This window comes from Lacerta agilis, chromosome 2 (assembly GCF_009819535.1).
Source record: "Lacerta agilis isolate rLacAgi1 chromosome 2, rLacAgi1.pri, whole genome shotgun sequence".
In the NCBI taxonomy this organism is placed as follows: Eukaryota; Metazoa; Chordata; class Lepidosauria; order Squamata; family Lacertidae; genus Lacerta; species Lacerta agilis.
Genome location: NC_046313.1, coordinates 93503877 through 93529540, shown reverse-complemented (window position 1 = coordinate 93529540; position 25664 = coordinate 93503877). Strand labels below are relative to the sequence as shown.

The window sequence follows — 25664 nt, the reverse complement described above, 5'->3', positions numbered from 1 at the left end:
ACCTTAATCTGGCCCTGGCTGAGATGCAAGCAATTGGGGGGGGAACCCTAGCCTTCACATATTAAGATGATTTTTTTTGTTTTGTTTTAGAGCAAATTCTTTAGTTGCAGTATAAATCAAGTGTACGGTATATTTCCTCTTCCTTCGTCCGACTTTTGTTTTTCAAGATTTTATTGCCTGCTAAAAATACTCTTATTATCATTCTTGTATAATTCAAACTAGGTACATGATATGCTAGCGGGACAGAACAGCCGCTAGCAAGATGCAAAGAAGCTTTTCCTTTCTCCTCCTCCTCCTCCTCCTCCTCCTAAGGTCAGGTTCGCAAGTCACAGCTGCCCTTTTGGCGATTTACGTAGCAGCTAACGCAAATTCGCCACGGCTCTGGCAATGCTATATAAGGGGGAACAATTTCTCCAGTGTTTAGGGCACAAAAAGGCTTTTCATCATTGCCATATGTGAATTGTTCCAACTATGCCTCTCTTTTTAAAAACAGCTAAAGAAGTAAAAACAATTCAGTGTAGACTGTTACACTCCTCCCCGGAGGGAAGCAGGAGAAGGCTCATTGAAATCCATCATTTTCACACACACACACACCCCTTTGGAAACCAAGTGATAAAAAGCATATTTAGAGCTGATCCATCATGTGGCTGCAGTAGTAACGCAGGTTTTGCAACTTAACTAAACCGGTTGAACTAGCACTATTGTGGATAGCGTTGGCTGAAAGGCTGTGCTGGTTCCTTCGTCGTGGGAAAAGGGGAGGTGGTGGGAAGCCTAGAGGGCATCATTTGTGCTTATGCGGATGCTGCTTTCAGACTTCCGTCTAATGTTGTTGCAAATATCCAAATGATGTGTCGTAAGCGCTCCGAGTTAGGTAAGCTATGAGGCTCCCACTTGTAAGGGAATCTGTAGCCCTCCAGAAGCTGCGGAATCACAACTCCCATCATTCCTCATCACTGTGCTGGGGATGATGGGAGCAGGGCCGTTTTAAGCATATCCGGTGCTGTGGTGCAAAGATCTCTCTGGCGCTCCACCCCCCCCATTTCCCAGAGTTGTCAACCTTTTCCCAAGCTTCTGCAGGGATCGCTCTCCTCCCGCGGAGGCTTGCACGCCTGCCAGCCATATAGTTGGTGGGGCGCAGCTTCCATCCTAAGCCTCTGCAGGGATCGCTCTGCTCCAGTGGAGATTTGGGAGGCAAGCTGCACGCCCGCCAGCCATATGGTTGGCGGGGCGCAGCTGGCGGGCATGCAGGGAAAGGGGAGGCCACCGGCAAAGCCGCGCAGCTCCCCCACTCGCTGGGGCGCCCCTGAGAGGCCGGCGCCCTGGCTCAACAAACCACTAAACCCAATGGGAAAGACGGCTCTGGATGGGAGTTAGGAGTCCAATAATGTCTGTGGAGGGAGCACAATTTCCTCACCACTGCTTTAAAGATTAGATTGCCACAGTAGCCCCTTTCCTCCACCCCCAGCTCTGAAGGGTGTCCCCAAACTGCACTTTGAGGCTAGAAAGAGATTTCCAACTATCAAAGTGTTTTGTTACAGCCCTCTCCGTTCATTTACAGTAATGAAGGAGGCAATACCATAATTCCTTTAAAACAAAAACAAAAACTGGCCAGGCACTGGACTGCCAGTTGATGCTGTTCAATGATCCAGTCTGATTAGATATCCGCTGATTTCATATGAACCAAGAGCCCTTATTTTCGTGTAAAATAATTTTTGGTGCATGCAGAGCAAAAGTATCTGATAGCCCTGTGCAGTGCTTCTTATGGCCCTCTACCAAAATAGCAAGGAACAGACCCTTCTTGAAAATAAACAGAAAGAAACGGTAGGGTATACAAACCAGTTCATTTCAGTGGAAATGCCCAGTTCATTTCAGTGGAAATTTCAGTAGCCTTTGCTATGTATGCCCAATGAAAATGGCCCGTTGTGTTTCAGATAACAGGGCAAACACCCAGTGCTTTAAATAATAATACAGTGGACGCTCGGGTTGTGAACGTGATCTGTGCGGGAGGCGCATTCGCAACCTGCGCCACTGTGTCTGCACACACGCGAGATGCAATTCGGCACTTCTGCGCATGCGCAAAGTGCGATTTAGTGGTTCTGCACATGCACAGAAACCCAGAAGTAACCCGTTCCGTTACTTCCAGGTTCGGCGTGGTGCGCAACCCGAAATTGCGCAACCTGAAGTGGCCGTAACCCGAGGTATGACTGTAATAATAATAATGTTTAGGGGTACTCTCATTTTCCTACTCATATTGAAATATTGCCCCTCGATGAGGCCAAACTTAGATTCACAAAATGTTTAGGGGTATGCGTACCCCTGCGTACCTCCAGGAGAAAAAGCATTAAGTGCACCCAGGATCAGACTTTTCAACCTTGTTTTAACTTAAAGCTGCAGGGAACTTTGATTCTGGACCAAATCTGTGGCACTGGGGAGAAAGGCATTTTCTAACCCTTTCCTGAATGAAATTGCCTTCTGGGAAAGCTGTCAGGGGGTAAATGAGGATCATGATGCCAGTACCTGACTTGTTTTGCCTAACTGCGACTTGCCACAGTTTCAGAGAAGCAGTTTCCATTTGTACCCACTTCCCTGTTTGCAGTGTCCTTACACAGTTGGGCATACTCCCCACACAGTACAGGCTCTCTGTAACTGATTTAGTGTGGTGTGGACTTTCATGTTTTTGTCGGCTGTGCGCATCGTGCTGAGGATGGGTTTGTGTGTGCGTGTATTGATACAGATATACTCTATAGATACTTGGTTGGAAATGCAGTGGAAGATAAAACAAACGACACATTTCTTAAAAAAGCTAAAGATAACAGCAATCCAAAAATGTATTCTAACAGTAATAGTAATAAATGCATGATGTAACCGTTTGCTGAAAACATCAAAGTAGGAATGAAAGAGAATGGCTGTAAAAAAAAACCAATGGATGCTAATTGCTTTGAAGAGAACAGTACCACTCTCAATGAGTCAATATAATCTCTGCAACAGAATGTGAAAAGTTCTAATTTTGGGTGGGCCTCTGAGGCTTTAAGGCCCTTGAAGGTACTCCAAGACAAATCTATACATTCTTTCCTGGTGCTCTTTCCAGTATTGGTACACTGGCTCCCTTGGTTAGTAAAGCAAGATGAGCGCCGCAACCCCAGAGTCGGACATGACTGGACCTAATGGTCAGGGGTCCCTTTTTGTTGTTGTTGTTCAGTCGTTCAGTCGTGTCCGACTCTTCGTGACCCCATGGACCAGAGCACGCCAGGCACCCCTATCCTATTTGGCAGTTTGGCCAAACTCATGCCAGTCGCTTCGAGAACACTCCTCTAAATTGCCTAAATTGGCAATATAGAATATAAACAGTGACATATAAAATGGTGTTAAACTTCTGGCTAAAAAAAGCTTTTTTTAGTGCATCTTGCTGTTCTGTTCAGGTAGCCTTTGAAGAAATGGACAATCACTCTTGGAAAAGGACTTCCTCCCTCCCTAGCAGTGACATTAGGCTTTTCTGAATGGTGCGTAAAAACTATGGGGAGGAAGCTTGCTTTAAAAAAGGCATTTGAAGCAGAGATTGTATGATGTATCCCTTCAGATGGAATGAGCGACCACATCGGTTTATGAAACAGCACCATTGTTTGAGAATTTCCTTTGCATTAAAAAAAAAAAGATAACCGTGTTATTTTAAAGACTTGCATAAATTAAAAGACAGGGTGGCCCTTACTAAAGCTCATTTAATTCTGATGCATTCAGTTGTTTTAGCAAGGGATGTTCAAGAGTATGCTATACTTTGAATGTACCTGTCCTTGTGGTTTAAACCGAGATATATAAAGAATACGATACTATAATATTTACAATAAGTCATCGAGAGAGCAATACTGGGTTTGTACTGTTTGTACTGGGTGAATTTTCTATTTGCAATAACCGATTAAAAGAGATAGTACTTGAGAGGATGCTGCCTGGCCAGGCAGATTCAGAAGTTTGTTTTATTCACTCAGGCTTTATTCAGGTTTGCATACATTCATTCAGCTTCTTCCCATTTTATTTTAACATTGCATTTTAATATTTGTTAAAAGACGAACACTCTTTCCTTTTAAAAAGTGGCAGGCTGTGATCTGCCAGGGAAATACTGCATTTTAAGCTTACTTTATGTTGTAGTTTATGTGGGTCTGAGTTAACTTCTGTTGATGCTACCCTGTGTTACTTTCATCCTGTTAGTCAAGTCCCTTGTAATAAGGCTGTTTTACAACCAGATTCTTCTCCGTCTTCCTCCAGCCATGACAACACTTCTCCCCCACACCAGCAAATTTAGTGTCACAGACACTAAAATACACAAAGATAATTTGGGCTTGGCAACAGGATTATATTGTACAGAATTCTGTTTGATTATAAGGAAGTCATTTATTTTATATACAGTTCTTTGAAATTCGGCAGCCCCACCTACTGAGGAAGGTTGGCTACTTCCTTGGCCTAGAGAAGTCAAAGAATAGACTTCTCCCACTTTGCCAAAACCCTCCAGAGTATGGACTGGGGATACAAATAATTATTAATGTTTGCAAGAACACTCAAGATTCATTAACCAACAATCAAGGGTAGGCTATAGCTTAATATAGCATTTCCACAAAATGCAGTGAGATCTGCATCCATGTCGCAATAATTGGGTTACCATAAATTAAACTGGGTTCTTAAAGCACTGCTGGCAGGAACTGTGAGAGCAAAACCCCAGTGTCTTGTGTGAAAATTGTGCCAGTATCTATTTGGTCTTGCTACACTGAAGCACAGGTGAATGCAGTAAAATGCTGACATGTGTTTTTCAGACGCTATCTCTCTTTCACCCATATTGCTAAAGATTTTTAAGAAGTCCTGAGTAGTGAATGCCTAGGTGCTTCACACCTGGTGTGTCACTGTATGGTCTGGAGACTGACATCTTTGGGTCTCTTTCTTTATGGTGAGATGATAGATAGATAGATAGATAGATAGATCTCTCTCTCACACACACCATAAAGAATATGGTGAGATACACACACACACACACACACACACACCACAGAAAGGTAAAGGGACCCCTGACCGTTAGGTCCAGTTGCGGACGGCTCTCGGGTTGTGGTGCTCATCTCGCTTTATTGGCCGAGGGAGCTAGCGTACAGCTTCCGGGTCATGTGGCCAGCATGATAAAGCTGCTTCTGGGAAACCAGAGCAGCGCACGGAAACACCGTTTACCTTCCCGCCGGAGCGGTACCTATTTATCTACTTACACTTTGACGTGCTTTCGAACTGCTAGGTTGGCAGGAGCAGGGACCGAGCAACGGGAGCTCATCCTATCGCGGGGATTCGAACCGCCGACCTTCTGATCGGCAAGCCCTAGGCTCAGTGGTTTAACCCACAGCGCCACCCGTGTCCCTAATATATCACCATAAAGAGACCCAAAGATATCAGTCATCCAGATCATATGGTGCTATATATTGTGCAGTAGCTCAGGAGAACAAAACAAACAGCTGAAATAGTGTCCTGTATTTAGCCAGGTGCCTTCTCGCTTCTACAAGTTCCTTTGCTTTCTCTCCCCAAGCCAACATCTCCCTCCACTGGTATAATAAAGTGCTCTCTCTCTCTCTCTCTCTCTCTCTCTCTCTCTCTCTCTCTCATATTATTCAGGTAGGTGCTGGATTAAACAGGTCTGCTAATGCAGAGACACCAGGGCACAATTTCAGCACTGAGCTCTGTTTGGATTGGAGTTGCCAAGGCTTATATCAAGAGCCACCCCTAGTGACACATCAGTGCCAGGACTTGGTTTGACTTTGACTCTTCTCCAAGGGCTTTGCAGAGCACCTTAAACAGGAAGGGGGGGAAGATGGAAGCTCTTAGAATCCCGATGTTCATTCCTTGCTCCTTTCAAAGCCGCTATCTGTAAGTGACACTTCATTTGAGGGGGGCAAAGAGCTCTCTGTTTTAACATGGTGATAAGTTATATATATATATATATATGAACATACACATAAAAAAGACCATGATGAGAGATTAAACCTACTGTGCTGCTTCAGCTTCTTGCTATCTAAAAGGCACAGCAGCAGTGTCTGCCTGAGCAAGATAATGATAATAACTTAAAATGTGGAGCACAGATAAGTGATATATCTTTTTTTCGTGGCTTTCTTGTTGTTAAAGTAATACGAATTTACAGCCCAGACAAAACACTGAATTTGAAACACATTGTGGACTTTCTGATGTCAAATGCATCTCCTTTAGGAGTTGTGTGAATATATATTTTCTGGATGAGGAAGACTGCAGAATAATAGAGTTTAATTTTTTTATTTGAAATATTTTTAGCTGTTAAATCTTTTTTTCTTAAAAACACAATTGCAGTTGGCATTGCTTTGTTGCAGTTAACATATCTATCATCACTGGTGTAACAGACAAAAAGTAAAGCAGTGGCACATTTCATTATGAGGTTTGGAAGCAGAGGAGTCCCAGACTCTTAGGGTCTGATCTTTGGGGCTCTCTATCCAGTGCTGTTCTTGAACCACCTTCTGTAGTTCAAGAAATAAACTTCTGCATGGTAGCTCAATGTATGGGTATGGGGCTGTAAAAACAGTGGGGGAAACAGCAAAGTTGTTGGTGGATTGCTTACTAGTCAGTAGGAAAGTAATCTCCTACAGGTCTGGCTAGTAGGAATTTTTCAGCGGTTGCTTGTTGTGCACCTCTTGGTGAAACATATGCCACCAATCCCGAAAAGAGAATGAAGCATTCAAGCAAATCAGCCTGCAGCATTTTATTGAATTGCGACTCGGGCAAAAAACAAACCAAACCCACACCTCCAGAGTTTAATAATTATTTAGTGAGCATTCTTGGGTCATGAGGAAGGCTCTCATTAGAGTAGCAAAAGCTTTATTGCTTAGCAGCTTGTGGAGGTGTGTTTTAAAGGCAGGAAGGAGGGGAAATGGAAAAATACTAAATGCTTGCAATTGTTTAGCAGATGGTAGATATTTTTTTAAAATAAAAAAATAGCTTTAAACTTGATCACCATGGGAGCATTCGCAGGGTGTTGTGAGTGTGTGACTGTGCATGCACACATAAACACACTGGTTGGTTACGCAAACTGGATTCGTCACCAATGGTTCAACTGATACATTGGCACCCTGTTTGCAAAATTTAACAGTTCCAAAGTACAGGTGCACTTTCACTTATGCAAGATTAAATGTGCTGCCTTCAGCTGTACTTGAGGGTCAGTTTCAAAAAATTCTGCTGGAAACATACATTTGTGCCATGTGTAGATGGCAGAATTGAATCAGTAGCTCGTCTGGTTCTAGCTTGTGCTCCTTATAAATATTCGAGGAGTGAGGTTATTACCACTCTACACACATATAAATAAAGCTGTGAAAATGCTTTTTTATAAAATGTTTTGAAAAAATACATTGAATTTGGCATAGCGCACTATCGCCATCTAGTGTCACATTTGTATAACTGCACATTACAGCACATTTAAAACGTTTTATTTGCAGCTGTATAGCTGAGTCACAGGTCGCTCAACCGTTGCTCCTGTGTCCTTGATTCTAGCAGATCGAGATAATCATGTGACAGCAAAAACTGCAAAGGGGGGGGGGTTAGAATAAGTTTTATTATTTGATTTTTTAATGTAAACCTCTGGAATGTATTTTGTATAGTTAAGTTTTTACCTCTATCTTCAGTACATTTTTATTTTATTGCTAGTGGATGCAAATAAAGATTCTTCTGATTCTGATCAATGGTTCAAAGTTGGCTTGTCTTAAAACTTGGTAGAGTTTGTCTCAGGTCAATATTCTAGGATTGGATGACACACCAAGATGATGTGTCAGAGCAGAACCCTCCAGAGCAGATTTAGGGGGTGGAGAGGTGAGGAAAAGAAAAGAGCACTGTTGCACAAGCAGATCTCATTCTGTGCATGCAACAACTTAGAATCATAGAATTGTAGAATTGAAATGGTCAACTAGTCCAACCCCTGCAAAGCAAGATCACAGCCAAATGGGAGGTGACCATTCAACTCTCTAGTGAAGGAGAGTTTGCCACCTTCTGAGGTATTCTATTCCACTGTTGAACAGCTCTTACTGTCAGAAAGTTCTTCCTAATGTTTAGTTGGAGTCTCCTTTCATGTAATTTGAATCCATTGGCTTGGGTCCTACCCTCTGGTGCAGGAGGAGAGCACTGTCTTCCATGTGACAACCCTTTAGATATTTGAAGATGGCTAACATATCACTTCAGTCTGCTCTTCTCCATGCTAATCATACCCAACTCCCTCAACCGTTCTTCATAAGGCTTGGTTGGTTTCTAGACCCTTGATCATCTTGGTTGCCCTCCTCTGTACACGTTCTCGCTTTTCAATATCCTCCTTAAACTGTGGTGCCCAGAACTGAACACAGTAGTCCAGGTGTGATCTGACCAAGACAAAAGACAGTGAAATAAGCCTAGAATAACATTGGTTTTTAGTTTTTAATTTTTGCTGCGGCATCACACTGTTGATTCATACTAAGCTTGTTGAATTCTGTTCAAAGTTCTTTCAGTGTGAAACTATTCTCTCCAATTGGCATCTGTTAAAACTAGCATATGAAATGTACAAGTCCACGTGAATGCTCTTCTTATATCACACTTCATGACATGAAACAAAATTCAGCAAAAATTTCCTGCTGGAGATGACCTCTTCTTTGTCATAAGCAGCCTAGCAAGTGACTATTTACACATGAGCTCATTTTCATGTTTTGGGGAAACATATGGTTTGTAACATGCTAAAAATTATAATCATAATAAAAAGTATCACTACTAACGAGGGGTGGATCAGTCTTAAGTTCATCTCTTTCTGTATCAGTTTGTGATTTATTAATTTCTGTATCAGTTTGTGATTTATTTCTTTTTAAAAATTGAAAATTCATCAGCAGTTTAGTACAGATTTCTCTGAACACACACACACATTTTTGCATATAACTTTTCTTGATGTGCACATTTTTTGCAAGCAATATCCTCGAACATTTGTGCCATTTTCACTGTTACGTGCATTTTTATGCAGAGTTCTCACATATGGGTACATATCTTTGTACGCATTTTCTACTTGGAGAGTTGCGCAACACAAGCTGGAAGACCGTGAATACAGAAGGGATAGCTGTGTTTCATTTCACATAGTGTTTGGGTAGGTGAGGTTTGCATTTAAATCCTAAACAAAACAAAGTCCTCCTTCACCCCTAGTACCAACCACTCAAATGAGATGATGAAGGATGCAGACCTGTACATGCAGGGCACATCGTTTTGCTCTATCCTTTTCAAAAGAAACACCCTGTCCATCTCTTGCACATCAAAAATTTTTAAACTAAGAGAAGCCGCAAAACATCTGGATTCCTGGCCCTTAATCTCTAAAATGAAAGTCTTGTTATGCATGCCAGTCCTGCATGCTATATACTCAGGTCTGGGTCATTTTTGCCTTAAAGTCTAGCTGAGTGGAAATAACAGCTGAATTTCCTTGTTGCTGTCTCATTCTGCGGCACCTATTGCAATTCTGCGAAAACTTTATCCCTGCACGAAGGCTGAGGCTTGTGATTTTTTATCCTAACTGTTGAGGCTTTCCAGAGCATCTGGGTTATTCTATCAGGTGTTTTGGTCCTATATTCTGTGGGACACTTGCAGCACTGCAGCTATTATCAATAGTGCATGTATTTGCATGTCGAGGCTACCGTCCCAGCTCCCCCCAGTAATTCAGTCAGGACACGTTATTTTTGGTTTGGGTTTTTGGCATAATTTTGGCCACAACTTTATTTAAATACAGCCAATGTGAGTGGTTGCTTAGGCATTGGAATGCGACTACTGTCCCCCCAGCCATGGGACAGCTGACATTCGCTTTTGAGGGCGAAGTCAGAAAAGGGTAAACACCTAAGGAAGAAGCGGAGTCGGGCAACGACCCAGGCCTCTCCCCCAAATGCTCCCTAGGACTCCGCTTGGCCCAAGCCTCCCACCACTTGAGGTGGGTATGGACAAAAAGCAGAAAGAGTCCCTGGATTCTTTTAACAGAATACCCTTATTTGCAGGGGTAGGCCCATCCAATTTCCTACCCCTGCCCCACGCATTCAGAGGCAGGCACAGCCTAACCATACCTCTGAAGCGATACTAGGGGCAGGCACAGCCTATCCTGGCCCCTAGTGCAAGCAAATTTATAACCAATGCCTAACCGCCACACGAGCTACCCCAAGCTCGCCGCCAACCGCTCACAGCCCCAATCCGACCTTTAATCCCTCCGCAATATCCTCCAGCCAGATATCACTCCCGCGGGAAGAAAGGTGGACTCCATCAGTCCGGTAGAGCAAATCTGCCCGTGCATAAATCCTCGGGTGCCTGATAGGCACCCCACCCAATTCCAGGATCCTAGCTGACGCCACCGCATTGACGCGCTTCCTGGCCTTCTCAGTACCCAGCGGGCGGAAGCTGCCCCGCCATTCGCGCCTCTGGAGCCACTGGGACCAAAACAGCTTACCATCAGGCACCAGCGACCTCAGAACCCCCAGATCCCTATGGATTGTTGAGCGAAGAGTAAGGCAGTCCAAAACTGGCAAATCGTTCTCCCCCAAGTGCACCACAATGGCGTCAGGGCGGGCCTCCCCCTTCAGGCGGTGCTGGATTAAAGGTAACAGTTCACACCAGCGCATCCCCCGCCTAGCCATCCAGGAAACCTGCACATGTGGAGGGAAGCCAAGCCCAGCTCCGAAGCCAGATTCCTCTGCGCGAACTCCGGCCCAATGGACAATGCTGTGTCCCACAATCCAAATTCGGGTAACTGGCACACCTAGGGGGTCAAACAGAAAAATGTAAGTCCCAGAATTAACGCCGCCGCCTCACGTAGCCCCTGTAGGCATCCGACTTCCAGCGCCCCAAATTCTTAATGCGCTCTACAGACAAACCCCAATGTGCGGCGGTGGTCGCGGCCCCGATGCGGAAGGAATGGGGGGCAAATCCTGTTGCCGAAATGCCGCAGGCAAAGATTGCCTTGCGCATTACCCTAGAAAACTGCTGGCGCGTCAATGGCTGGCCGTCAGCATGAATCAGCAAGGGACCATCACCCGAAGGCCTGACGGCCAGAAACCTGGCCAAGTCCTTCACCGGACAAGGCCCTCCCTGCCCCGTGGCCGGCAAAGCCATGACCGTGCCCCTCCCCAGCTGGTCAGTTTTCGAGCTGCGAATCGTCAAGGTCACCTCCGAGGCAGATAGGCTGGCGTCCTGATAGAGCAAGCCCCTGGTAAGCCCGGGCGCGGATGTTTCCAAAAGCACTTCTCCAATTCGCAGCGCACCGAAAAAGGTCAAGGAGAAGGCCGCAGCGAAGAGCCGGGCCTCATACTTAGACCAGCAAATAGAACGCAATCTAGTGCGCATGCTGGTAAGCAGCTCAAGAGTGATAGGCCGCCTGGCGGCCACCTGTGGGGCACGTAGCCTACCCCAGCCTTCTAACGCTCTGCGAACCACAAATTTGGCGCAAGGGTCCGAATCAAAAATGGCCTTAGAGAAGAAGGAGATGGCGGCGGCCTGCAATTTAATAGTCCTAGCCGCTCTCCCCTGTTGGAAAAGGTGCGCCAGGTACTGTAGCACCTGGTCAGACGATGGGCGCAGCTCCACCCCCACAGCCACCGACTCCTGGTGAAAAGCCAGGAAGTCCCTCCAGGCTCTGTCATACGACCGAAGGGTGGAAGGGGAAACAGATGCCGCTACTCCCTGCCAAACTATGTGCTGCCAATGGTCCACAGGTATGCCGGGAAGGGTTCCGGGAGAAGCTGCGCGTCCGGGGCAAGCGACCTGAAGCGTTCCATCTGGAAACGGGACAGGGCGTCAGCTATCTCGTTAGTTACCCCTGGCACAAACCGTGCCGAAAATACGATATTGAACCTGAGACAGTGGAGCACGAAAGCCCTGAGGAGGGCCGATACCCTGGGCGAGCGCGAGGACTGCTTAGCCAGAATGGTCACAACCGCCTGGTTGTCGGACCAGAAGCACACGCGCCGGTCCCTGAAGTCCTCGACCCAAATATGCACAGCGACCGCTATGGGGAAAAACTCCAAAAAGGTTAGGTCACGCGTGACTGCCTCCCCCTGCCAGGCTGTAGGCCAAGGCTGCGCGCACCAGCGCCCATTCCAATAAAGGCCGAAGCCCAGGGACCCTGCTGCATCCGAATGCACCTGAAAGTCAGAGTGGAGATTCCGCACGTCCTGCCATAGGGACACCCCATTGAATTCCTCCAGGAATTGCAACCACACCTTCAAGTCCTCTTTCTCCTCCTTCGGCAGCCTGCGCCTATGGTGCGGGCTGCGCATTCCTGCCGTCAGCCTATACAAGCGTGAGCAGAACGGTCGGCCCGGAGCCACCACCCTGCATGCGAAATTAAGGTGCCCCAGCAATGACTGCAGCTGCCGAAGAGTCACCTTCTTCAGAGGAAGGAGGTCATGGATGACCCCCCGCAACGCGGCCAACTTTTCTTCCGGTAAGCGAGACGTTTGAGACACTGTATCCAATTGGATACCCAAATAGGTAAGGTGAGTCGAGGGGCCCTCTGTTTTGCCTGCAGCAAGAGGAACACCCAGTTCCTCCGTCAGCGCCTGAAAGGCCCCCATGAGCGTTAAACAGTCTCCTGACTCTCCCGATGACACCAGCAAAAAGTCATCGAGATAATGAGTGACCCCTGACAACCCTGTTTTGAAGCGGAGGGCCCAGTCCAGAAAAGTGCTAAAGCACTCAAAGGCCGCGCAAGCGACTGAACATCCCATCGGCATAGCCTTGTCGAAGTAATAAGCCCCATCAAAACGAAACCCCAGGAGCCAGAAGTCCTGCGGGTGAATGGGCAACAGCCGAAACGCAGACTCAATGTCGCATTTGGCCAACAAGGCCCCGGGGCCAAATTTCCTGATCAGCTTTATGGCAAAGTCCAGTGAAGCATACTTCACTGAGCACAGCTCCTGGGGAATTACGTCATTTACTGACGTGCCTCTGGGATGGGATAGATTATGTATGAGGCGAAACTCCCCCGGAGCCTTCTTGGGCACGATCCCCAGCGGGGAAAGGTGCAAGTTATGAAAGGGGGGGGCCTCAAAGGGGCCACCCATACGATGCAGCGCCAATTCCTTTTCAATCTTTCTTTTGGCCACCTCATGCATTTCGCGCACCGACTTTTGGTTGGGGGGGTTCCGAGCCACGGGCAACGCAGCAACCGGAACCCTAAAACCATGGAGAAAGCCCTCCCGCAGGTAGGCAGCTGCATCCGTGTTGGGGTAAAGATTCAACCAACGCAGGAGCGCCTGGACCTTAATTGGGGAGAAGGCCAGATCAGAAAGAACGCTACTTGCTGCCCCCGGCAACAGCGGGAGCGGGGGCGGGCTTGGCAGCCTGGGAGGCCCCCCCTCTCCCGCCCCGAAAGGGCCGTTTTCCACCAAAGCAGTTGGATGCGGGGTGATTCCCACCGCACTTGGAGCACCCATGCCAGAATTTGCATGTCTGGCGTTGACATGACCCCTTGTTAAAGTCCCAGCACGATGGCCGGCGGGACGCTCTTGGCGCCCCCGCCTTCTGCTTTGGTTGCTCCGCCGGAGACTTTTCAATGGACGGGGCTACGTGGGTGGTCCAGAGGTCCAGATCCCTACGGTCCCATCGTGCCGTGTGGATCCTGTTGGCCCTGCGCCTAAATTTCTCATCATACGTTATCGCCGCAGCCTCGCCCGCCATGGAAAAGGCCGAGCGGACTATGGACTGATAAACTATCAAGTGCAAAGCCCTCCGGGGATAAGCAGCTGCCACTACACCCGCAAATTCCTGAAAACAGTCCAGCCAGCGCTCGAAGGTCCTCTCGACCTTGGCCGTTCCTGAGCGCTTTCTGGACGTGGAATCTGCCCTAGCCGGACCATGTGACTCATCGGCCGGTGGGGCCAATCTGAAAATATCAACGTAACGGCCGTCCAAAATCCTAGCCCGCATTTTTGTGGAAAGGTGGCATCCCGGAACAATATCCCTGGCCTTCTTTGTGGACACCGTCACATCAGGCAGCAACCTCCCATTAAGGCAATCCTGAGTGGCGCCGTATCTGGCGCGATGCGAATTGGCCCTGCGCTGCCACGCCCATTTGGGCAAACCCGGCACCGATTCCCCAAAGCCCCAATAGAGGCTCAGGTGGGAGTCGGATTCGTCATCCGAGGTATCTGATGACGTACCTGATGAAGACGACGAGGTGTCCCCTTTACGCCGCTTGGCCCGCTTGCCAGCACGCCGCCCGCGTCGACGCTTGCCTCCCGAGGAAACTTTTGTGGGGACCGGCAGACTGTCCTCAGCCGAGGAGTCGGACGACGGGTCCTGCACCAATGCATCTGCGATAGACTGAGAAGAAACAACGGGTGAAATTGCCACACTGGAAGCAGGCGCCAGGACGGCCTCCGCCGCCCGGCCTACCCGCGGTGTGGTGGACCTCCCCCGCTTCCCCCTCCCTTTTTTGGCGGCCGGCGATGATGATGCGCGTGCCGCCGCGCGGGTCGCCGGGCGAGGTGTGACCGGCGCCTGTTGCGACGAGGTGCCCTCGCCCTCTTCGCTGGACCCTGTCGAAGCGGGGGGGGGGAGACCGCCGCCCGCCGCGAAGGTGTCGCCCTGCCCCGTCCGCGAGGGGCCGGGCGCTGCAGCAGGCCATCAAGGCCGGACGCCAGGCGGGCCAGAGCTTCAGGGTCGCCCGCCAGGCTAGCGACGAAGGACTCGACCCTTCCCGTCGTCCTGGCGGGGGCCTGGGAACGCAGCGATTGGGATGGACCCCTGATCACCCTCTTCGACGGAGTAGAGGTTGCCGGGCGAGCCGACTTCTTCTTTGGAGCCATCCCTGCCGTAAACAGAGAAATCACACGTAAAAGAAACAGGCACCCAATTCCGGGCCTCACTCCTGCCCGCCAAAGGCGCTGGATATTAACAATCAGTTGGGGGGGGCCAGAACCAGCCCTCTAAAATGGCCGCCGGCACAAAATGGCCACCCGAAGAGTCGGGCTTCCTTATTCTACTTCCACCGGACCCTAGGCCTCAGGCCCCGGCTGGGTGAGGGGGCCGGGTTGCCAAGGCCGCAGCCCTTGGGCCCGCCGGTGAGGAAGCACCTAGCGTTAGGGAAACCCCTACTGACCCCAGGGGTTTAAGCCCGCTAGGCCCTGGGCTGGAGGCTGCTAGGCCCCGACAAGTTGGGCCTACTAGGCCCGAGTCCTCAGGGGCTGCAGCCAATTCCAGCCAGCGAGCGGGTTGAGGATGAGCCGATCGACGGCCTGGAGGCCTCCCTGCGGGGGGGGGGGGCGGTGAAGCGCGAGGAGAGCGCGCCTGTAAGTCAGCGGCCTAGTCGGCGCTCCCCCACGCCACGAACGGCCGCTAGCGGGGAGTCCTGTGCTCGCCAGCAACGACTGTGCCCCCTTCCGCCTGGGCGGCTCCCGCCGAGGATGGCCGTGGGGCGCGAGGGAGGCTTTGGGAAACGGCCTGCACCGGCCGCTAGCAGCCCGTCCGGCCCCGGCGTCGCCGCGACGCAACGCGGGCCGGCGATTAGCCTCCGGGCAAGCGCGCCGGGGGAAAGCCGAGGGAGGCCCGAAACCCGGCGGCGGGGCCGGCGATGCGGCACCCGCGCACGGCCGGGGCGGCCCGGAAGACGCCCCGCGCTCAGCCGCTGCCGCTGCTGCGCGCCTCTCACACCGGAGAGAGTGGCGGAGCAGCGACGCGCCGGCACGGGTGCAAGCACGAGGGCGGGAGAAGCCCAGGAGGCCCGCAGCGCCGGGACAGAGGCCGGCAAGATGCCTCCCTCCTCGCCCACGCGCAGCGGCGGGCGGCCGAAAGGCAAGCCCCGAAGCCCGCTGCCGCCGCCGCAGCGCGCACCGCGGAGCGCCGGGGCCAAGGCAACGCCCGACGGGGCGAAAGCAAGCGGGCCGCGATCTGGCAAGGAGCGCGGGGGGGGGGAACGCTGAAGCGTTTCTCCCGAAGCGCGGGCCCCACAGCCGCGAGGCCTCGCGGGGCTCAAGCCGAACCTAAGGGCCGGCCCCCAGCGCCGCCGCTGGAGCCAGGGAAAGGTCGGGCAGCCTGCGAGAATCGCCAACCCCCACCCGAAGCTGGTGGAAAGGTAAGGACTCACCACCGTACGGCCGGGAGCGATCCGATACGGTGTGCGGGGGGGGGGGGCGGGGGGGGTAGGGAAAGGGGGGGAATAAGGGATTGAGGGAGGAAAGTTTTTTTTTTTTTTTTTTTTAAGGGGTAACGGTAAACTAGTTAGGCAGGGATGAGTTCGGATGAACTCAGGGGAAAACAGGGAAGCAATACAACCGTATTGAAATGCTCCTTCTGCAGCGCTCAGCGACAGACACCAGATCCGTTGCACACCGCAAAAGTGAAACCAAGTTTCACAAACTTAGGTTATAAAGGCAAGAACTGTCAATCAAACAACTAGCAACATGCTAAACTCCCCAGCAACTTGCCTTAACCAATCCTAGCTGTGGCCAGCACAAAACCCCCTCCCATCAACTTGGAGCTGCTCCTTTAACCCTTCTGCAACCCGTGCTCTCTTCAATGGGAGAACACGCTTTATCAATCAATCCGTGTATAAAAACAATTTTTGCCAGGTTTATTGTTCTGTCCTTGGCAGGAAAGGACAAAGTTGAATGCAAAGTTGTTGCTTTCTACATGGCTCTAGTTTAGATCACGCCAGCTAACAGGACAGTTGAATCCAGTTTCAGTTCAGCCTGCAATCCATTGTTAAGTTTAGGAATGAAGCACAAAATGTTACAATAGATATAAGAAGAAAAACACTGTGTTGTTTTGTATTGTCGACTACAAATGTATTGACTCTTCTAAACTCCTTCCATTACTATGTTTTACAGGGTATTCCATGGGTAGGCACTAGTAATAACATTTACAGTTAGTGCACAATTTACAAATCAGGCTTTGTTACATCTCTGGTTAAAAGGGGCAGAAATGAATAGTAGATAATGATTCTTAAGTATCTACTTACCAGTGGGAGGACTTGCTCCTTACAACCGTTTAAAAGTTCATCTCTGCCTCTACAAACAATGCAACAATGAAACACTATTAAAGGGTTATGATTTCATGTAGAAACAAGCTAGCGATCCATTTATTAAGAAGGATTCCAGGCTGAACATATGGGAAGCAACTTTATACAGAGTCAGACCATTGGGCCATATATCTCGGTGCTGTATTGCCTATAGTGATTAAGGTCGCCATATTTCAGAAAGTGAAAATACGGACAGAAAAGTCGTTGAGCTTTTTTAAGTAAAGTGCCCTCCCCCAAAAATGCAAAAAATGAGTTTTAGAGCGCCCCCCCCCCGAAATCACAAAAATCTCCACAGACAAATTTTCCTGACATTAAAGCGGTTCCTTCTCAGATGCAGTTCCCAATAGCACATGGCAACCCTAATAGTGGCACTAACTGGGATTTCTGACAGGTGATACTCTCTGATATCCCTTAGACAAACAGGACTGTCCCTTGCATGGGAAGTAGGATTGATGCGGGGTGGGGGTGGGGGTGGGGCTGTGCCTAGCACTAGCAGCAGCAGTCAACAGCCCACTGCCTGGCCAAACCAGCTGCCTCCCAGAGATGCTCTCCAACACCTCCCTTTCTAGAGTGAGCCAAGAAGCAGGGAGGTTGAGGCACAGCACCACACTGCCACAGCTTCTGTTACTGCCAAAAAGTGGGATGGGAGGGCGGAGCAGACAGACTGAGGAGGCCGCAGCTGTAGCTAAAAGCGTAGCAAAGAGAGAGAGAAGCAAACCAAACGGGGAAAGGAGCAGACGCTGCTGCAACCATCATGAAGAAGAAGAGGGGTGGCAGAGTTGAAGGCAACCAAATTCTACACAGTGTGATTAGATCTGGGACCTTCTCTTGCCCCTGCCCGCCCCATGGCCCTGTGAAGTCACCAGGGGTTGTGTCAAGGGCGTTCTGCATTCAAAGCATATGGTCTATCCCTGAGTGGTGGCCCTTCTAACCTCAGTGCAGTTATTGGGAAATGACAAAGTTGTGAACTGTGCAACATGGGTCACCCACTGAGAGACGTATCCATGGAGGTGGGCATCTGATAATGTTTTTGGAAAGCAACATCAGTGGAAATTTGCCCTAGATCCATCCTTCCTTCCTTCCTTCCTTCCTTCCTTCCTTCCTTCCTTCCTTCCTTCCTTCCTTCCTTCCTTCCACACTGAGAGCCAGTGTGGTGTAGTGGTTAAGAGCGGTAGACTCGTAATCTGGGGAACTGGGTTTGTGTCTCCGCTCCTCCACATGCAGCAGCTGGGTGACCTTGGGCTAGTCACACTTCTTTGAAGTCTCTCAGCCCCACTCACCTCACAGAGTGTTTGTTGTGGGGGAAGAAGGGAAAGGAGAATGTTAGCCACTTTGAGACTCCCTTGGGTAGTGATAAAGCGGGATATCCAATCCAAACTCCTCTTCTTCTTCTTCCTCCTCCTCCTCTTCTTCTTCTTCCAAATTACTCAGTAGAAAAACACAGTTTGGAAAGAGCAATTCTGAACACATTCAGGGAGGGGAGATTTAAGCAGTCCTTCCCAAATCTACCTTCCTCTGCTCAGGCTTGCAGAATGCTCAAGCTGCTCTTGCTTAAGAAGGAAAGTGGAGAAAAGAATTATAGAGCTCCCATCTTATCATTGGGTAGTTTGATCCCTGTGTCTTCATATGGATTCCTCCACTAAACAAAATAGATTGTTTATATGATGCAGAAGGTTTAATCAACCCTAAACAAATTCAAATTGGTTGGATTTAACTGCATTCAACTATGCCATAGTTTTTCATTGGGACATAGCATGAACTCTTAATTTTACCTGGATTGCACCCTCTCTCTGTGTGTGGGCTGTATGTAACCTCAGCCCCTTTCCATCCCAACAAATATGAATCAATTAGCAGATACATTGAAAGTTTTTTCTTACTTCACTTACCACTAGACTTCTTAGACAGCTGCCTTTAATCAGAAGATTATTTAGGCTGTGTTATGCTGTTCCCAGACACTTAAAACATTTGACTGGTGTCTCATCTTGGCTGAATAATGCTGCTTCATTAATTTTAGCGAGAGGGGTACATTGCTCAGCTCTTGAAAGCTGAAATATTGCTATTTCAACTTGCCCTTCACCACCAGTTCACAATTTTGTCCTCCTCCTACCTTTAGTAAAACAGCAGTGACTAAACACTCAGGCGGAATTTATCTTAAGCAGTGTTTGTTAAGTTGCTTACCTGAAGAAACCCCCAACAGAGTTCAGTTGAAGGCACCACATTGATGTCTACTAGGTAGCTGAGATATGTTCTTTCAATTTTGGGTACAGCAGGAGAACCATAGCTTTATTTGTCCCATTCAAGGCTTTGTTCTTGATCTTTTACACGTGGAGATGAACAGGGCTTCCAGGATGCAGCTGTGCTGGTGCACCATGTTTTCAGAACAGAACTCTCCCCCAATGCCACTTGTTTCACTACGAATCAGTGGTTCATATTTTCCTGTTGCTTGTTTGAAGCATAAATGGCAAAAGCTTTGGGAACTCGAAGCAGTAGCCTGAAGATTAGCTTTAGATTGGCTGGATATTTGGGGTTGGGGGGGGGGTTGGGGTAGCGAGGAACAGAAGGGCACATTTTAATCCTTTCATCCCTTCACATTCCAAACTAATCTAGTTCTTTCGTACACTAGATGTAACAATAGACATCTCTATAGTGCATCAAGCTAAATAGGTTAAAACACACACACACACACACCCTCTGCAAGCAACACAGAGATAAATCTTCCTTAGTGACAGCTTTCAGCTTTTGATCAGAGCTAGGAATGCAATTCAGACCTGTACTTGATTGGTTTTGTGTGTTAATTTTCAAACACCTTTTTGGGGAGCAGGATGTTTACATTAATGCATCCTAACTATGACAGACTTGCTTTCTTGTAAAGTTTAAGAACTTCACAACTCTATGCTTTTTAATTTACTGAGACTTTTTCCTCTTTCTTTCTTTTTGACTAACTTGAAGGCCGCAGTATAACCCCCAGATGGAAGGAAAAGTGAGTGGAATATGTAATTGCAGAGTAGATACTTTTAGAACAACCTGCCACCCCAATAATTATTGTTTATTATTTATTATACTTTTAAAAGAAGCGGACAGATCTTTTAATGGTGCAATGCAGTATTTCCTGAGTTTCATCATTGCTTCTTGTCGTCTTTTGCCCCCCCCCCCCCAGTTTAGCCAGTAGCAGGTGCTATAGGTCAGTATAATGCTGTGGTGTTGCTATAATGCTTAATGTCAGAGGGTTTGATTGACATGGGAGTCCTAAGCAAAGGCCAAGCTCTGACAGTTCCCTAGCAAACATGTTACTGCTATGGCTTTCTTTATCCAAATATTGGCAAAAGGTTCGATGCGTAATGCAGATGGCATTTTTTAATAATTGATCTATTAATTTCAAACTTAAAGGCTCTAATTTTTTTTCCTGGCCAGGAGATTATACAATGCGAGTGTGCGGCTTTTATTAGAACATATGAATACTGTCCCGGTTTATGCGAATCTGTTTCGCTTGCCAAAGGTGGCCTGGCTTGAACCGTGAATGTTTTAGCCCAAAATTAATTTTCGAGGTGGGTGGAGCAGTGCCGGAGGGACTGTTGGCAGTAGCTGGAAAATGGAATGGGAACGGAATGTCTCTCCACTTTGGAGTTTCACACCTAATGAATGCTTTTTATGCCCGCATGGTAACGGAATACTCCACATTATGTGCATGAATAAAAAGCAACATTATGCTTATCTCAAATTCTGTCTGTGCTAAATCTGTTTCTGGCTCTTTCCTTACTACCAAAGATGAGCAGAACATTTTATAATCAACTTAGTCTCTCCCCCGTTGCCAGTTTACTCTCCAGGTCTGTGATTTTGATGATGAGAGGCATGTGTGCTCAGGCTCATGCACTTATGTGTGTTAAAACAGTTGCATAATAAAGCCTTTTGCATGCACGGAAGATCTTGAGATAAGTGCAACCTCCAGTCAAAATACAAGGTCCTAAGAATGTGTTGCAACCGGATGCCCCTGGTTTAGCTTATGTCTGTCTGACTATCTAGATCTTTTTATTATTTTTTTAGTCCTGGAGTTCGAGTTGAAGTACAGTTGGCCCGCCACTTATGCAAGGGTTTGGTTCTGGGGCTCTGTGCACAAAAGCAAAATAGTGGGACCCCACCCCACAAGGTGAAGGGCTGTGTATTGGGCTCTGGAAAGGTTGTGGAACACACCCCTTGCACCTCCTTCCCAGAGCCCTATAAGCAAGGAAAACCCAATGGGTGTGCAGGTAGAATCCTAAAATTGTAGAGTTGGGAGGGATCTAGTCCAGCCCTCTGCAGTGAAGGAATATGCAGCTGTCCCATATGGAGATTGAACCTGCAACCTTATTAATAATAATTTTATTATTTATACCCCACCCACCTGATTGGGTTTCCCCAGCCACTCTGGGCGGCTTACAGCATATATTAAAACATAGTAAAATATCAAGCATTAAAAACTTCCCGGTACAGGGCTGCCTTCAGATGTCTTCTAAAAGTTGTGTGGTTCTTTTTTTTTTTAATATTTAAATAATCTTTATTTCTTTCAAATTTTACACAAACCACCATCAAACAAAGATTAATCATAGCAAAAATATGCATCACAAAAATTTGCCAAATCATTACAACTTATTACAACTTATTCTAAATTCCCTCCCTCCCCCCTCCCTCCATTCATTCCCCCCCTCCCCTCCCCTTTGCTTCACAGTTTACCTTACATGTTGTCCTTAATGTCCATTAGTCTGTTCGCACGTCTTTATGTCTATCCAATTTTCTCTTATATCTTATTCATTTGGATCTTTACCATTCTGCCAAGAGGTGGGCTCTCTTCACATATAATTTAAAATAATTTTTAAGCATTTCCCAATTCTTTTCTGTCTCCAATTTACCTTTCCCTTGTAATTCTTCATATTTTACTGCCCAGTTATAGTAAGTCAATAATTTTAATTGCCATTCCTCTTTTTCCGGTACTCTTTGAGTCTTCCAATTTTGCGCTACCAGCAATCTCGCCGAGACCGTGGCATATAGCAATAGGTGTCTATCTTTAGCCTGTATTTCATTCCCCATCATTCCTAAAAGTTGTGTGGTTCTTTATCTCCTTGGCATCTGAAGGGAGGGTGTTCCACAGGGAGGGTGCCATGACTTTGGCATTATCAGCACCACACTCTTAACCAACTGAGTGATGTGAGGAAAATAAATAATTGGAGAGTGGGCAATGGTGGGTTTTCCCCATTCCCCATTTATTTATTCCCCCCCACACACACACACACCCCACACATTAAGGTTGTGGTCATGTATGTAAAGTGAGCGTAAGTTGTGGGCCCACTATATTACAAAACACACACTTAACAGGGAGATTAACAATCATAAAATCTTATGTGTAGAGTTAAAAACCTGAGGCCTCTTGCACATTGATGCTTGCCGCTAATCACCAGCCTCAATAACTACAGCGCATAACTCAGCATGTGCAGAGTATTCGGACAAATCCCAAATCCTGAACTGAAATGGGGCACCTTAGGTGGATTCTGCGCTTGTTCAAGGTGAAGCAGGGTTGCTTCAAGGATCCCCAGTTCTGAAGTTTGTCAGGATCCATCTTCTCCATTCTGCCGAAGTTATAGATGGTTCTTTTATCGAAACAAAATTAAAAAAATTCCTCCCAGTAGCACCTTAGAGACCAACTAAGTTTGTTCTTGGTATGAGCTTTCGTGTGCATGCACACTTCTTCAGACACACTGAAACAGAAGTCACCAGACCCTTATACAGTGTTACCTTGGGTTACGAACTTAATTTGTTCCAGAGGTCCGTTCTTAACCCGAAACCGTTATTAACCTGAGGCGCACTTTCAGTATTGGGGCCTCCCACTGCCGGCATGCCACCGGTGTGCGATTTCCGTTCTCATCCTGGGGCAAAGTTCGTAACCCAAAGTACGACTTCCAGGTTAGCAGAGTTTGTAACCCGAGGCACCACTATATATAGTGAGAGGGTGGGGAGGGGTATTACTCAGAAGGGTGGTGGGAATGGGTGATTGGCTGATAGGTGTGGTAAACCTGTTGATGACTGCAATTGGTTCTTTTATGTATTTATTCATTAAAATATGTCTAGCAAAATAATTTTGGGCTTATTTATGTGTAATTTGGCAGGCTGTCAGGGCTATTATGCCTGTAAATTCCATCCAGTTCTGTGAAAAGGGGGTGGGGGGGAGACAGGAAGTTGCAGCTGTTTTTTTATTTCCCCATAATACTAGTTAATGGGGTCAGTAGAAAGGTTCATTTTTTACAAAGCGGATTCAGACACAGAACCTGATCCAAATTGGACAGGTTCTAAAAATAATTTGGACTGCAGCATACTGTTGTTGTTTTTTTGAAGTGCCAAATCTGGATCCAAATGGAATCCTGGTGCCCATTCTTTCTCAGTTCTTGGACTTTGAGTCACCAAAGGTTAGCAGCACCTAGTATAGCAACCACCAACAATGGATCTATATGGGCACAATGCTTTAACTTGGAGCAATGGTGGTACTATTTACGCCTGACAAATAATAGAATAATAGAATTGCATTTGGAGCTGATAACCCTTTGCTAAGGATCGCCGCCCCATTGAACTTGTTGTGACTGACTTCTGTGTAAACCTGCTTTAGGGATCATGTAGGAAAAGAGGAGACATAAGCAAGGTTCAGTTTTTGGACAAGTTTACCACAGTCAATAAAGCATGAGACTCTGAATCTCAGGGTCGTGGGTTTGAGCAGCACGTTGGGCAAAAGATTCCTGCATTTCAGGGGATGTGATGTGATTCTATGAAAGGGCGCTGAGAGTCACCTAGTCCAACTTCCTGCAATATCGGAATCTCAACTAAAGCATCCATGACAGGTGGCCATCCAACCTCTGCTTAAGAACCTCTCCAATGAAGGAGAGGCTACCAACTTCCGAGGGAGTCTATTCCACTGACAGTAGAATGTGAAATCTGGTAGTATTTACCTGCAATTTATGGAAGGGCAATTTATTTTTCTTGGGTCTTCAGTTGGCCCCAATCACCTAAACATCTGTCATAAGTTTGGGAAGAGTTGAAGCTAGTTTCCATATTATTATATTTACCTTATATATTATATATTTACCTTATGAAAGCTAAATGCATTTAGCTTTCATAAGGTGATATGCTGTTTGCCCACTAATGGAAGTAACCTGACAGCAGAATGGGGAGCAGGGCCAATTTTTACCATTGCAGCCCCCTTCTCCCCTCTCTAAATTTGCTCTGGAGCATTCCCTAAATATGGAACTGATTCTGATGTTACAGGTTTGGGAGTTTTGCTGCCTAGAATCTTGAATTTTACTTTCATATTCTATGTTTAAATGTTTTGGAGGTTGTCCTTGGACAAGAGATCAGTTTATGAATCTTTCAAGGTGCAACAGTCAAAATGTTAAAAATTGCTTGAGGGAGATCTGCAATTGCATTATATTGCTGAACTTGAACAGTTTGAAGTAATGGTGAACAGCTAGGCCAGCCTTTCTTAACCTTGGGCATGCAGCTGTTGTTGTACTACAACTCCCATCTTCCCTAGCTAGCAGGACCAGTGGGCAGGGGTGATGGGAGTTGTAGTCCAACAACCAAGGTTGGGAAAGGCTGAGCTAGGTGATGGTGCTAGATCTGCCACTCTGTAAACACTAACATAAAATTAAGCAACACATTTCTCTCCCCACCCCACCCTGGGCTGGATACAAGAAGATGGTACTTGTTGAAGGATTTGTATAGCATTCTCTGTTCCAATTCTTTCCTTTTGATGAAAAAATCAGTAGCTGTTTACCTAAGGTATGAACTTTCCCACTAAAAAGTTAGGGATTCCCTGTGATGCATTGTAGGATATGAGAACACTTCGCCCCTTAATTGAAAGTATTCCCTTTTCTCTGTGAGTATCACAGTCAGTGACTTCTCTTGAGCAGCTAATTAGTGCGATTATTCTGCAGCTGCATTAGTTTCACCGCAAAGGTTTTTTCTCTTGTTTTATCAAAAGGATCAGTCTCCCTGGGAATGTTTCAACCTGACAGGCCTGAAACAGCAAGATGGTCATCATTCTCCACCCCTACCCCCATCCTTTTGGGCAGCGGGATGTTGGAGAGAAAAAAATAGTTTGGTCTGAAATGTGGGTTTAAACCTTTTCTTCTTCTTAAAATACTCACATTTCAAACTACAGATTACTGACGTGAAGAATGAAAATACGCTTATTTAGAGATTGGTAATGTACAGCTCTGGATGTTAATTGGGGAGGACGAGACTTTGCTTTGTTTGTCCATCTTTTATGCTTAGTGGGGCACTCTTAACAATTTCTGTCCCTATTTTGGGGTTTTCTCAAAACACACACAACTTTTCCCTCCTAGAAATGAATCCTAATTTGTTTTCAATAGCAAAATCTATAGGGATAGAATCCATGAAGGTCCTTAATATTACCTACCTTTGCTGATAAATTTGTATGGTTCTCTGGAAGTGATTACTGATTAAAAGGGAACCACAGGCTGAACTTCATTTTTTTGCGGAGGTGGGAATTCTCACCTAATGTTCACTTCTGAAAACTCGCTTATTACATTTCTATTTTAATTGCATATATATATATATATATATATATATATATATATATATAGTGGGCAGTGTATCA

General features: G+C 47.1%; 1 protein-coding gene across 5 annotated transcripts in view; it reads left to right on the top strand.

Annotated features, from left to right (window-relative positions):
• MITF (melanocyte inducing transcription factor) overlaps positions 1–25664 on the top strand; it is a 145655-nt gene that overhangs the window by 71419 nt on the left and 48572 nt on the right. For 2 of the 5 annotated variants that reach the window (XM_033141239.1, XM_033141238.1), the window contains exon 1: positions 5677–5886. The exons of the other annotated variants lie outside the window; for them this stretch is intronic. In XM_033141239.1, coding sequence (XP_032997130.1) covers positions 5831–5886 — 56 coding nt within the window. In that variant the 5' untranslated portion in view covers positions 5677–5830. Of the gene's footprint in view, positions 1–5676; positions 5887–25664 lie in introns of those variants that run through there. 5 annotated transcript variants of the gene reach the window in all.